The sequence below is a fragment of the Saccopteryx bilineata genome, chromosome 5, assembly GCF_036850765.1.
Source record: "Saccopteryx bilineata isolate mSacBil1 chromosome 5, mSacBil1_pri_phased_curated, whole genome shotgun sequence".
Classification (NCBI taxonomy): domain Eukaryota; kingdom Metazoa; phylum Chordata; class Mammalia; order Chiroptera; family Emballonuridae; genus Saccopteryx; species Saccopteryx bilineata.
In genome coordinates, this window is record NC_089494.1 from 157,318,582 (window position 1) to 157,333,681 (window position 15,100).

Genomic DNA, 15,100 nt, shown 5'->3' on the forward strand with positions numbered 1-15,100 from the left:
ATGTATAATTATGTCAAGATATAGACACATATTTGTAACTAATAGAAGGGAAAGGTTTGAGAAGTGGGAAGAGTATTTCCCAGTAGCAGGAGTCTCCTAGCAGCGAGGCTGAGAGATGCCACGAAGACCTGGGTCAGGCTTAGCCCCACTGCCCGACACGCAGTGCTGATTCTCCCAGAAAAAAACCTGAAGGAGCCGTTGACATTTCCCTTAAAATAATCAATGGATCTATTTTTTCTTCTGCTTGCTCATTTGACCTTACTTAATTCTGAAAGAAGGAAAGAAAGGATGAAACCAATAAGGGTGAGGTCAGGGTAGGCAGAAGGAACAGAGAAGGTGTGTCCGTGCTGTGGAGCCCACAGACAAGATTGTCACTGGGGTGTTGCTGCTTTGTTTGCTTGCTGTGGTCTTATTTGTTCCTGCTTCTCATTTTACATTCTTGCCCTGATGTAATAAGTCTCGTCTTCCCAGCCATCATCCCTGTATTGACAAGCAAATGTCACCCACATTTGATTGACATCCGTTGTTCTTGAATGCAAAATTATGATTTACGAATCAGTTCTACTTGTTTATTTCAAGCCGTTCTTGTGTGTCTTATTGTATGTGTTAGTGGGATAACTTGCCTAATGTCTACTCTGGGGGCTTTCCATTTATATTATAAATCCGGACTGTTCCTTCTCCTGTTCTCCCAAGGCAAATAGGGCTCATCTTTCTCCTATTTTTTCTATTTTTCCCATCCCCCAATGGACAGGCAGGAAATGTGCTACGGAGCTTTAAAGGCCTCCTTTCATATCTTATGAAAAGATCTTGCCCAGTACTTGGGTAAATGCTGCTTGCTTTATCTTAAGACTTTCTGAAGGCATTTTGACAGTGATAATTTCTCTTGCATGTAGCACCCTTAAGTAAATGCAGCTTCAGGTCCAATGGTTGTATCTCCTGACAGGTTGCCAGAACTGTAAGCCTGCAAGTAAAGTATATATGTAGACATTCACCATCTGCAACATTTGTAAAAAGGAACAACCTCTCCCCCTTTATGTGGTGGGCATGTTCACTTAAAATCATTCAGAATTGTCCTTTGGCTTTTCAGCGCACCTTACTGTTCTCTGGGTGACGTAGTACTTCATTTTAGAGGTTGGCAAGGAAAACCATAAGGTTATAAAAAGACACATCTACCATGTGGAAAATTCTAAAGGGCCCTTCTTATATTAAAAGTAGCATTTTGAAAAACACCTGAAGCACTGATTGTGGGTGAGCCTGTAAAGAAATATTGTCAGCCAAGCCACACTCCTTTCAACCTTCTCCTCCACCCTCCACCTGGGCCTGCTGGCAGTGGTGACACAAGGGGCTTAGGTGTGACCCCTGAGTTCTGAAAGCTATTGCACGTCTGTCTCCCTCCGCCCACGTATGCCCAGCGAGAGCGCTGCCATCGTCTGGGTTCAACAACAGAGTATTCAGGATCTCACTGTTCATCCATGTGCGGAGAGGGGAGGAGGGGAGAGGCCGAAAAAAAAATCCCACATTGTCAGAGTAATGCCAAACTCTCCCTGAGTGGGATGAGCAGAGCAGATGCTGCAATGAGATGCCAAAGCGGCTCCCCTTCCTCTGAGCCTTGGGTGCCTATAAATTGCTCCGGCGCGCGTTTCCAGCCTCCTCTTCTGCTGGCAGGTGGTGCCCAGGCAGAAGTCTACGTTCAGCCTCTCCGTCGCTCGGCTCCCGGCCGGGAGGCACTCGCCGCGGCTTCTCTTTAGCTCCTCGGCTCCAGCCCCGAGGCTCGCTGAGCGACGCGCCCGCTCTTCCGCGCACCCCGGGAGGCGCGCCCTGCGCGGGTCTTTGGGGATGCGCGTCTATTAGAGTTGTGGTGGTTGCAAAGGAAGAAGAAGAAAAAAAAGGCAGGGGAAGAGCGAACAGAGCGAGTGAAAAAAGAGAAGGAGGCAGAAAAAAAGGCAACTTCAGAGGGAAAGTTGGTGCGAACTGGCGCAGTCTGCAAAAGTCGATCGCAAGCAGTGGCATAAAAGTGTGAGCGGTCCCGGCTAGAGCAAGAGGCAGCGCCGGCTCCGCCCGCCAGTGGCAGGTGGCCGGCCGGAGCGTCGCAGCCACAGGTGCGAAGGGGCTCGAGGGCGGCGAGAGGGCGCGCCGCGCACCCCTCCCCCACCCACCCCCCAGCTCGGGACCTCGGCTCAAGTCCACGGGCGTCCGAGCTCCCTCCCCGGCCGCAGCCTCAGCGGGGGGCGCGGGAGCAGCCTCGGAGCGGCCGGCGCCCGCCCGCCCAGGGGAGTTGGGGTTCGCAGGGGGTTGTTTTCGGCTCTGAAGAGGTCCCCGCCCAACCTTCAAAATTTTGTCCAAAAGCAGACAAGAGGATCGCCCCGCGCTGAGCCGGCTGGTGGGCAGCAGGAGGCGCCTGATCGCCGCCGGGGCGCTGGGGGTGGTGATGGTGCTGCTGCTGGTCATCCTCATCCCGGTGCTGGTGAGCTCGGCCGGCACGTCGGCGCACTACGAGATGCTGGGCACCTGCCGCATGGTCTGCGACCCCTACGGGGGCACCAAGGCGCCCAGCACGGCCGCCACGCCCGACCGCGGCCTCATGCAGTCCCTGCCCACCTTCATCCAGGGCCCCAAAGGCGAGGCCGGCAGGCCCGGGAAGGCGGGCCCGCGTGGGCCCCCGGGCGAGCCTGGGCCACCGGGCCCTGTGGGCCCGCCCGGAGAGAAGGGCGAGCCGGGCCGCCAAGGCCTGCCGGGGCCGCCCGGGGCCCCCGGTCTGAACGCGGCCGGGGCCATCAGCGCGGCCACCTACAGCACGGTGCCCAAGATTGCCTTCTACGCCGGCCTCAAGCGGCAGCACGAAGGCTACGAGGTGCTCAAGTTCGACGACGTAGTCACCAACCTCGGTAACCACTACGACCCCACTACCGGCAAGTTCACCTGCTCTATTCCGGGAATCTATTTCTTCACCTACCACGTCCTGATGCGCGGAGGGGACGGCACCAGCATGTGGGCTGATCTCTGCAAAAACAACCAGGTGAGCGCGGGCCGGCAGCGGGGAGGGCGGGGAAGGAGCGCGGGAAGGTGCGGGCGAGAGGAAGGAGACCCCGGGGACGGGTGGGAGTCCGCGGGGGAACGGCGCCGCACCTCCGGGTTCCGGGGGGCAACACGAGGGAGTGCGCTCTTCCATTCTGGGGATTGGGGGGGGGGTGTCGTAAGCCAAAGGGGCTCCCAGTGGCCCTGAGAGGGTCGTTCCGCGCTAGGACTTGCAGTCGGTGCTTACGCACAGGAGCGCGACCCTCGAGGGGCGGGAAGCACAGCTGTGAGCTGGGGAGTCCCGGAGCAACAGTGAGCGACCCCGGGCTCTGGGATTCTCAGCACCACAAGGTCGTTGCTCTCAGGCTTTGGCGGGAATAGGAGGGTTAGGGGAGTCCAGAATGGGCATGCCAGGGCGACAAACCCAAACCCGGGGAAGAAGGACGAGGGCCGAGGGAGAAAGAAGGGTCCCGACCGAGCGAGTTAAAACGGGCCCCTGAGATCCGCGGTTGCGTCCCAGACGGGGAAACTCGCTTATAGTTAAATTCAATACACAAAATCTAGTTTAGTTGTCAGCCAAGGAGAAGGAGAAAAGGTAATGAATGCTGATAACAGAAGGAAAAGTTGAGACTCGCGGGTTTACACCATAAAACAGGCTCACCAACACAGAATCCAGATTCCACTTCCTGGGAGTTGGTCCCAGGACGAACAGGCAGATGGTACTAAGGACAAGAGCGGAGCAGCCCCAAGGCACCTGCCTGAAGGTCGTTCCAGACCCAGTCTTCGAACTCACATGGGCAGCGGCCTTGGCCTTGACTGTGCAATAGCCTCAGATTAGCCATGGCAAGCAGGACTTGCTCTCCTGAGCTGGTTGGCGCTGCCACAAGGACCACATGGCTGCAGTTTTCTACTGGGGCAACTTTCCCAGTTGCTTCAGAAATTCGCGGTCATTGCAAAACCAAAGTGTATCTTATCTTTTAGTCAGAAGAGAAAAATAATATTTATAACTGCCTGAAAGTGTAAACAGACCCTCTGCACATGCTGAACCTGAGCTTGCTGGGGGTGAGGCCTTGCAGCCAGCAGTCTAGAAAGAGTTCTTGTGCTGTAACTTGGTTTGGTTGGCACAGTGAATGGCCCATGAACCTGACATGGTCAATTTTGATTTAGCAAGGTCTATGGAGCTTGGTCACCCGCTCCTTGAAACCAGACCTTTTAATCTATAATCCAGGTGTTTCTATTAAGCAACATTGAAGCTGGATTTCTTACAAAAACTTAATTCAGTGTCAGAATTGTTTCAGAAAGGAAAGATAAGTATCCTAAATGTGTAAGAAACAGGACAAAAAAGTCCTATTCTTCCCACTGCCTACCAACCCTCACCTCTGAGGGAATTTAGATGTGAACAGTTTAAAGGGCCCTCAGGACTCTGAACTCCGTTGAACAAAAAGAGAAATAATGGCCACCAGGAGGCACTGATAGGGTTGTAAATTATCATTATTATGCATGAAAATAATATTAAGGTAAATAAAAATTATTTGCAGAACCGTGGGATAGTTATAGGTAAATGGCTAAAAAGGTTATGACTCACTGCACGTAGAGCTATTGTGTCACCCTTACAAAAGGAGTCCTGAGCAGCCCCTCAGCAGGCAGAGAGGAGGCACCCATTTATTTGCAAATTGGCTATCTTCTGACTCAAGGGGTGAGTCTGGGAAATATTATCATGCTAAAGAGATTGTTTTTAGAGGTATTCAGTACAAAGGAATAAGATTCAAGTTTAATCAGCCAGAGTATAAAAGTGCTCACATCTTTAAATATCTGGAAATTGCAATTGCATGAAAAACCAGGAAACAATATAGTTAAATTACTTTAAATATTGATATTTAAACTGGTGAGCCCAGGTATGTTACACTGATTCCAAGAAAACCATTCTACAAAGTATTTTATTGTTTGGCATATAGAATGCTTCTTTGTATTATCACCCTACCATGTACATTCTTTGCTGGTTTGATGGGTCTTGAAAAAAGAACAAGGTGAAACAGGTGACCTTAAGTGTATAATGCTTTCCATTGGCATTATTAAGCTCCTTTTCTGCAAAGGTGTGCAACAAGTAATTCAGAAAAATATATGAAGTAGTGAACAATTTATTTTTGAGTTCACCATGGGCTATTCTGGAAAATGGTTATTGCAATATTACTGTTAAGTAATTTTATTTCCAGAATAAAAGTATTTTGCAAAGTCTGGTCTATACAGAGTTGTAGATGAGAAATCCTATAACATCTTTATTAATATTGAATAGTTTATCCTTGATTTTCAATTATGCCCTTGTCTGATCACTTCTTAGAATGGCAGTTTCCCCTCTGAGCTGATCTAATTTGTTTTCATAAAACAGAAACTCAGAGATCCACATCAGTGTAATGTTCTGTGGATTAAGTGGATTAGAAATAAACAAAAATTGCACTAAAAATATAGTTCATTCTAGAATAGAGGAATGTCTCTAGACCATTACCATATGAGAAACATTTTATTTACGCTTTGTGTTAATGCAGGATCACAGATGGAAACATCAAAGGCCAGTAAATTAACCTGATGCGCCACTTAACCTTTTGTTTATGAATCCACAAAAGTACAATGAAAATGAAATTATGAGAACATCAGTAGCAATTAATTAAATTAGCAAATGTTACCATAAATATTGTCTCTAATGATAAACCCTCCCTAATATGATAATGCTAAAACTACAAAACCTATTACATTCTCACAAACATGCCACTAAAAGCACTACGAATCTTATATTCCCCATGAAACCATCAACCTAAATTTAATCTTACCATTTGTTGAGAGCCCCATGACAGTGCATATTAAAGGTAAAAATTGAACTCAAATAGCTTTATAAAGAAGCAGGAAATGCTTTAATATGCTTCTATACTTTTAGCAGAAAACCTGAATAAAAAATATTGCTGTTTAAAGGGAATCACTATAATACGACGGTAGTAAGACACATAATAAAAATTGAGGCTCAAGATTAGAACAATAAAATAATTAGAGGCCATTTTTACTCTAAGAATTTATTAGTTATGGCACCAGTGATATATTGGGAATAGTGAATAGTTTGTCAATTGATGTTCATTTATGACCAAGATTAGTAAAATGTCAAATTAATTATATTTTTAGGAGTCATAAAACATGCACTAAAGATCAAGCAGAATATAAATACTTAATTTATAATATAAAAAGATTTTAGAGTACATTTAGATAGAAATAGGTATATTGAGCTAAGGAAAGGATGTATCATATTCCCAGAGAAAATGCTAAAATCATTGCACATTTAGGTCCCTGAAAGTATCCTCCAGGCTAGATGCATTACCTTCCTCAATAGTTTGATGGCTTAAATTAAGAATTGTCTGAAGTCACTGAGTTAGAGACTAGAGCTTGAAATTTTAGGTGCCATTATACCTTTAAAGTGGGATCAGGTGAGAAGGAATACTAAAATCATGCAATACACTGGAGTATGGCAGTTATTTAATTGGGAAAGTCTTACAGTATAGTAGACATTAAAGTCTTAGAGAATCACTTTCATTAAAAAGCAATCACACTGGCTTTTTTTTTTTTCCTACAATGGAAGCTAAAAACCACGAGGGTAACTTCCAGTCTGTGTGATCACACTACTGTCTTTACAGGTTTTTGGTTTTTGTGGTTACCTCTACTGAATAAAAATGGTAATATTTACATGGGTTTGTGGTTATACCCTATAGAATAAAAACTGAATTATACATATTTCTAATATTATTGTCTCTGAATCAAGTGATTTTAATGGGTCCTGGTTTCCAAATGCCTTCATATAGAAAACAGAGTTAAAGCACAATACCCATAGAACATAGAGTAAATGCTTAAAGCAGTAAATACAATGTGTCTGGTTATAATAACAGCTGAGAGGTATATTATGGATTGTTAATTAATTAATATATTACTAATATGGCTAGTTAGTATTTTATATTTTAATTTTTCTCACCCATTAAAAAATTCACACATAAAAAAGATCAGGTCATAATAGCATTATTCTCCTTGTGGATTTTTCTTTTTCCTGGGAATTAATGACTAGATGAAATTAATAAATCAAAGCATTCAAGTCCTAAAAACTTATAATTAATTCCTAGAAAATATTATGACATTAAGTTGTATTGTTACTTAATGGTCAAAACAGAGCACCTCACTAAATTGGTCACTAATTCAGTCAGTGCTTCTGAGCATAATTGCATGGTATACTGTTATTACTATATTACTGTCAGTTAGCTCAGTGTTAAGAAATTTTAAATCCTGTAAACCGTTTCTTCTTTTGCTATATGAATACAGAAAGAAAATTTAAAAATATTCCCCAGGTAGCTTTACAAGTTTAGTAGTGTAAAAGAGCCTTCTCTCCCCCCCCCTTTTTTTTAACATTACAGCATTAATGTGAGAGTATACCACAAGAAAATTTCATTTGAAAACCTATCATTTACATTTTGAAAGAAATGCATGGAAATTCTTGACTTATGTTTCATTTCCCTCATTTTGCCAAGTGATAAATTCTGGCATATTGTACCCCAAGTCATGCATTATTACATAGTGCAGGTTTACAAAACCACTAAATCACTTGCTATGTTATTCAGAGAAATATCATTATACTGGAATAGAAACAAGCCACAAAGTAGATGTTTTACGGAAATAAATCAAATACAAGCCTGCCTACTGAAAGTTTTTTTCCAAGGCAGAATCCAAATCTAGCTAAATGGACATGAAGCCTAATTTGAGTTGAGTCTGTGACAGAATGTCCATGTTAGTTGATATGATAGGCAATCTGACTGTTTGCAAATGTCTATCAACGCACTAATGAGATCACAGGCTCAACAGGAGTGGATTTATAAGCAAGCTCCATCTTCAGCGCAAACCACACATTTAGAATCACCGAAATGAAGTCATTCAAAAATTTCTAGAAATTTGAGAGACTTCATATCATGAAAATTTTCTATAATTTTAGATATGCTGAAATCACATAATTTCTATAATTGCACAGGTCACAATTAAGTGATGAAAAGGCACAAATAGAAAAAAAAACCCTGAAAAGTTGGGTGATAGAGCCAAAGATGCTTAAATGAGTTAAGCTCCTGGTAAAAAAGGTTTGACTTGAATTAGATTTTGAAAGCCTCATATAAAATATATGGTAGAGTTAAAGTAGTGGTATTTCTCTGAGTATCTACTATGGATCTCACTGTTCTACAAATAGTGAGAATCAGCTGATGTTTGAATTGAAATTATGTACTCATCAAACAGCTAGTTAAACTATTGCTATTTGGATAAATTAAAATGTAAGAAACTACTATTATCTCCACTTCAAGAATTAATTGGGTAGAGAGATGCTGAGAATTAGAAAAAGTAATTTAGGAAGAGACTACACTGGCATGCACTGTTTACAGCATATAGTAAGGAAAGACTGTTGAAAGGACCCTCACAAAAGCGCTGTTTTCTGCTTTCTCATAACGCAGCTGAAACAATTACAAAGATATCCTCATAAAGCTCCAAGGCCCAGGTGGACATTTCTGTGTCAGTTCTGTGCTATGGCATCCCGTTGGCTTATGACACTGTCTGGACAGCCTAAAAGAAAAGTTGAAGATTCTCTTTGACAAATTCTAATTCTTGTCTGTTTCACATAGGTGCGCGCTAGTGCGATTGCCCAAGACGCTGATCAGAATTACGACTATGCCAGCAACAGTGTAGTTCTTCATTTGGAGCCAGGAGACGAAGTATACATCAAATTAGATGGTGGGAAAGCTCATGGAGGAAACAACAACAAATACAGCACATTTTCTGGATTTATCATTTATGCTGACTGATAATACAGAAACTAAGCTTATTATTCTGAGATTGGACACTGGATTTGTATGGCTAACATCAATGAATCAAGGATCCCAGGGGAATGCCAGTTGTGGGGCACCTCAGTTGTGTATATGTGGGGAATTCAAATGCTACCTGACTCACATCTGTATTCTCAGAAACATTGTGTAAAAAAAAATATTAAAAGCAAGATAAGCAGATGTGTGATCCACTACCGCCAAAGCAAATACTCCTTATTGTTAGTGTCTATGTGAATGAAGTCCTATATAGATCACAAATTTTTATAGAAAAATCTAAGACACTGAATTATTTCTTCAATATATATGATACTTTGGTGTACCGTGATCCTGCTGCTCTTATCCATGTCAGCTTTGGTTCTCGTGAGTGTACCTGCTTATTATGATACTTGGAGTCCATTCATAGTGTGGGGAGGAATGATTTTACCCTGCAGGAGAAGGTCTAATTGAAATAATGCTGCTTGTCCCCAAAGAAATTGTTTGCCTTGTACTCTTGTGAACTTTAGAGCTAGACCTGGGAATGATTCAACTTCAAGCCTTAACCTGGAATTTTCTGGATTTGAGGGAATTCCCAAGCCTATGGTTGTTTTCCCATTTTTTTTAATGAATTTTCTCTTCCCTCCTTTTCTGGTAATAGTCTTTTAAAAAAGAGATTGACATTGTATCATAGGATTACCCTGTAAGTGTGAAAATGTGTAATATGTATGGTATTTAGAAAATCCCCTCTGTGTCCATTTTGTCAATAGAATGTGTTAAGATTTACCTGGAAAGTCAGAGACATTTACTCTTTGGTGTTAAATCAGACTGAGGCTTTTGCCTTCTTTGGAACAAAAGATTATCCATAACTCAATGCACAGAGGTTTAATTTGGGCTACTGCATGCATCACTGTGGGGACACTAAGTAAGGCTTTCAAATAGTTACTTACCATAGTCATGGCCTGAGGTTATTTCAAAATGAATAATTTCACATATATCCAGTATGACAACAAAGTGTATATATTTTATAGAAATACCTGCTATATGTGTGTGTGTGTGTGTGTCACACACACACACACACACATATATATTAGATGAAATATTATATATATATATATATATATATGGCTTCAGACCATAGGCACAGTGGCCAGTATAGCCTCAAAAATTTAATTGAAAAAATATATGTGTATGCACACACACACACAAACACATAAATTATTTGACTTATTTTGGATTAAAATATATTTTGGATGACAAAGATATATGGAATAGCAAAATAATTTAAAATAATTTCTCTTTTAAGAGTTATCCAGGAAATTAAACTGTATTAGGTTAAAATGCCCTATGCATCACATGTCTGTAAATTAAACCTATGGCTCCTCTATTACCCTCTGCCAGTCAATACTTTTCACTGCATTTTGTGGTAGACTGTTCACATTAGGATGGCTGCAACAAAGGGGGTCTCCTTGGTGATGTTTATGAATTATAGGCACTTGAATTATCAGTTTTTCTTTTTTCCTAAGGTGGATTGAAGCCAACAGTAAAGTAGATTTTTGAGAGGAGTGCAAATCCTTTCTCTCTGTTTAAAATACACTGCCAAAAGCCATCTCTTTAAAACTAAGAAAAAGATTAAAAATGCATGTTGACAGATTCTATCAGACAACATTCACTATTACAATGAGAAATCTGTCCCCTCTCAGCTGCCCTCGAAGACTCTCTGACATGTAGATTTCAAAAAACAGAAATTTAAAAATCTGCTTGTTTTACTGGTGAAGGATATTTGCATTTTAATTTAAAGGAATTAGTTGTTCTAGCTCATTCTGCTTGGGTACTTTCTGTTCTAACACACAGAAAGCTTGATCATCTTTGATACACAGAAATATCTTTAATTTAGCAAACCTCACCTTTCCAAAAGTTATGCACGGTGTTCCCATCTGAAGGGGTTGTTTGCTTGGTTTAAATGCCTTAGTTTGAGTAACTGTCATGATTATATGATTAAAAACATAGCCCATTCACCAAGAATAATGACTAATTCTATCTGGCCTTTTTAATATATAAGATTACTCATAAAGGAGTTGCAATAGATTTTATTTTTATTTAACAATATACACTTATCAAAGAGGAAGTGGCAACAGGGTTCGGAGAAATTTTATTTATTTTTTAGATAGAATACTGAGGATTCAACCAAAAGATGAATTTATAAACAGCAGTTCCCATCAAGTAAGAGTTTTAACTAAGAGTTTTTAAAAAGGCTTTATTTACATAAAACATCAAGGCTGAGTACCTTTTAAAGTGTAGGCTGTAGAATCAGACTGTCATTTCTAATAGATCTGACCTTTCCTTCAGATAAATAAGCATTATTTTCTCTATTTAGGCCCAAGGAAAAACAAAAAAAAAGGCAAAGGAAATAAAGGGAATATATATATATGGCAAACATTTCTTTTTTTTGTTGCATTATACATTATTAATTAATTAAATTGTGGCCTTTGTTATAAATGTAATGATTCATTAAACTATATTATGTAATATATTCTGACTTTTATGATTGAATTTTTATAATTCAGTATTATGTTATGTGTTCATGCCCCCTTATACGATTTTTTTCAAAATACAACAAAATTTACAGCAAAAATTGATTCCAGAAAGCCACAGGAAACAGTTTAGTTTAAGTATAGCTGCGGGCCAGCATATAATTCACCTTCCACAATATTGTTATCATTTTAAATTGGTAATTGTCTTTACAGTATCCACTGAAAAAAATATCAAAATGTAACTTCTCTACCAAAGAAGCTATCATAAAGTGTCATTTTATTCATTAAGCATTAATTAATGAACAGCAGAGAAATTAGTAGGATCATCAATATTACAAGAAACATTGCATTCTTCTAGAAGAGGGTAATTTAACTAAAAACACTTTAAATTCTCAAGTAGGGGAACTGGTAGGTTAAGAAAACAAAACAAAGACCTTCATTCAAGGGATTTAGACTGTAAATCATTGTTTGGATGTAATTACTTCTGAATTTATTTTGTTAAGGCAAAACAATAGGGGCTCAACAAAGTTTGGTGACCCCCTGCAGGTGCAGATGTTAACAGCCAGCTTTGAAGAAGGCAAAATGCTTCTAATTCTCATAAGAAATAAGTGATCCCTCATTAGCCCTATGTAGCTCTGATTAATTAATATCTTCCAGTGGGTTTGAATCACTAAATGTTCTCTCTGAGCTTTACATTAAAGGTGGTGGGTATATAACTATCTTATTTGAAAGTTAGCCAATGCTGAGGGTTCTTTATTAGTATCTTGTCAAGTGCACTCTCAGTGATACCTCTGAGCACCATTTTAGGGACAATGTTGGTGAGTATATGAGAATAGCCGTGACCTCCATATTTCATCAGCCGGTGTTTTGTGTGTATGTCATGGGCCATCAGAATTCGATCTTCATAGCCCTCATCCACCAGAAGACGCACCCTGTGAAACAATGTTAACTCATTACATGGCATCTGTCTCACACAGTTTTCACTTAGAAACCTCTTGCACTTGTCGTAGAGATCCCACCTTCCCCTGTGGTATGTGTACCAGGAGACCTTTAATAAATATTGTGTGGTGATGATAAAAAATATTGCTGCATTGTGGTAGAGACATGATCCTTATTCCATAACCCAGACATTTCTAGCCTGTGATATTTATGACAATGCCTGGCAATACTGCATTAAAGACAGCGTCTGATAGGAGGTGCCAGATTGAATGAACAGCCACTTTCGTATTTCACTAAAGAACTTTGTCCTGTGTGTGTAGCTGGTTCTCCGCTCTAAAATGCCTCTCTTCGTGGGCCTGTTTGTCAGATCTCAATCTCTCTCCTTTTTTTCTTGCAAATTACATTAATGAGTATTCGTGATTAAAATAGGGAAACAAAAGAAATCTTCATATAAGTGAAACATTCTGAGAGTATTATCAGTTGGTTTGGAAGTGAAGGGCATTTTTAAAAGGTCAGCAACAGTACTTCTGTGTTTCAGCATTTGTCCCATTGAAGTCTATGGAATTTTGACTTTGTCTTAGAGTACTGGCTTAAATTGACCAATATAAATTTACTCTATCTTCTTTTCATTTCAACAAGAATGCTCCTACGTAATGAGCTATTCCTTTAAATGTTATAGTCAGTTGACTATAGAAAGAATTCCTGGCTATTGTCTAAACACTTAATTCTCTCTGCTTTGTTAAATGCTGTAATCTGCAGTGTGAGTCACCTCCTGACAGCCACCATCTGTACGTGTCTGGATTCTGGGCAGTGTCTGTCATGACTTCCATGGGTCTCTGATGGCAGAGGATGCAACTTGGAGAGTGGCTCTTCTCTGGCATTTGCTAGATAGGCTTGTCAGTCTCTAGATTCCCAAATGAATTTAGGTATTCTCTCTGTTTTAATCACATTTCTTCACATGATAGTGCATGAGTCATATTTAACATCTACTACAGTAAGCAAAATATAGGGCACTACACTAAACACTCAAGCACAAAGCCCTGCACTCTAAGAAAATACATTTTTAAAATAAATTACAGTTGAAGATTAAATCTTGTGTTCACAGGTCAAAGGGATACACAGGCTGGAGAAGAAGGGGATTCAACCTGGTCATTTTGTCTAGAACTTGGCATTCATGTCACATGTACCCCATGCATGTCCTATAAGTACATGAAATGCAAATGGTGACTCCTCAGTTCTTTGCCTCTTTAATATTTATGTCTTGTCCTAAAGTTCTGATGTTACTTTTGGAATAAACTCTCTTCAAGGAAATCATCTAAGAGAATTATACCTCAGTTGTGAAAAAGAGAAAGAGTTGACACACATAATACACAATGCTGAAACTTGGTGTGACAACCTTTGATCTGTAGCTGAAGAAAGAATATCACATTGCAGGAAATTTTAGGGTATTCTTTCCTCATATTTTCTGAGCATGTCCCTAAGTTTTTGTCTCTTTTCTTTGAGGGGAAAAAAGTGGTATCTTATTACTACAGAGGTATATTGTATGAATAAACACATTCCTATAGGTCGGAGGACTTGTGTTGGACTCTGCAACGCAAACTCGCTGAATTGTAAGTATTGAGGGAAGAATGTAATGGATAAGATACTCGTTTGAGAATAGGAAGCCTAAGAATTCATTAAGTCAAGAATCTGGAGACTAGTTATCCCATGAGAAAGATAATGTTATGGCTCTAGAACATAATTATATTCCATCAAGAGAACTGCCTGGTCATTCCTGAAATGAGGTCATCTCTCCTGCTGTGCCATAGTGTGGAAGAACGGTAGTTCTAGAGACGCCACCAGAAGGAATGAACCACTACAGACGAAAAGACAAAAATTCACACTAATTATAGAAATACAAATGAGTTAGTGTTTTGCAAACAAATATTAGAGAGAGACTACAATGTGTGGAAAGACAGAGATATAATAAGATTTGAGAAATGGAGCATAAAATTGAAAACAGGTGTTAGAATTTCCGGTGCTGAAAACTAGAGGTAGGCAGAAGCGTGCTTCTCTGTTCTTGCATTTCAGATCTTTACAAGTACTAAGGCTCAGAATAATGATGCAAATAAATGATGAAAATTAAGTGCCCAAGAGGTAGGGGACAAGGGTACTGGGCACATACAATCCTAAAGTTCATTTAGTAATTACCATGGGCTGTACTTGAGTCAGTGACCTAACGTGTGGTTGTAATTTAAGGAAGATTAAGTATACATACACACATGCATCTATAAAGATACATAAACACACACACACCGACATATAATTTTTGATGTATTTTCATACATCCAAAATGTTTACATTTGACACAATGAAAGCTGACCAAAGAAAGTTCTTATTCTCTATTTAATAGCCAAAAGGAGCTAAGATGGCACCCTGGGAGAGCTGTTGGTCATCCTTTCCCCCATCTCCATCCTGGGCCCCTCTGCAGCTCTCTGCCTCTTATTCCAGAAGGTCTATGAGCCTCCTGGAAGGCAGAGGGCTGCAAAAGGAAGCAGGTCCTAAGACTGACTTCCTACTCCAAAGATGAACTGTAAAGATGTGTTGAGCACATTCATCAGAAAGTCATGGTTTTGAGATCATGAAAGATGATGAAAACCTACCACATCACCCCATTTTCAATTCCAGGTAATATTCACCTCTGAGTATGGCACAAGCTAGTAGGGCCCTCAGGAAACCTGTTTGCCAATATTGAATGATGCTCTTGGGCCAGTA

The 15,100-nt window shown here is 40.6% G+C and overlaps 2 protein-coding genes across 3 annotated transcripts in view; one reads left to right on the forward strand and one right to left on the reverse strand.

The window, feature by feature from the left end:
- The first annotated feature begins 1,487 nt into the window (after window positions 1-1,487).
- Window positions 1,488-11,291, forward strand: C1QL3 (complement C1q like 3). Its single transcript, XM_066280319.1, has 2 exons — window positions 1,488-3,016; window positions 8,700-11,291. Exons 1-2 carry the CDS (start codon window positions 2,429-2,431, stop codon window positions 8,877-8,879), a joined length of 768 nt encoding a protein of 255 aa, XP_066136416.1. The 5' UTR covers window positions 1,488-2,428; the 3' UTR covers window positions 8,880-11,291.
- A 580-nt stretch (window positions 11,292-11,871) lies between these two features.
- The window catches only part of PTER (phosphotriesterase related), a 74,288-nt gene continuing 71,059 nt past the window's right edge, over window positions 11,872-15,100 (reverse strand). For both annotated transcript variants that reach the window (XM_066280317.1, XM_066280318.1), the window contains one exon: window positions 11,872-12,339. In XM_066280317.1, the coding sequence (XP_066136414.1) occupies window positions 12,129-12,339 (211 nt within the window). In that variant the 3' untranslated portion in view covers window positions 11,872-12,128. The remainder of the gene's footprint in view (window positions 12,340-15,100) is intronic.

What these genes read in the sequence shown, in the direction of transcription:
- C1QL3 (XM_066280319.1), top strand. Translation starts at nt 2,429, where the DNA reads ATGGTGCTGCTGCTGGTCATCCTCATCCCGGTGCTGGTGAGCTCGGCC. An exon ending in ATCTCTGCAAAAACAACCAG is followed by an intron (nt 3,017 to 8,699) that starts GTGAGCGCGGGC and finishes TGTTTCACATAG; the next exon opens with GTGCGCGCTAGTGCGATTGC.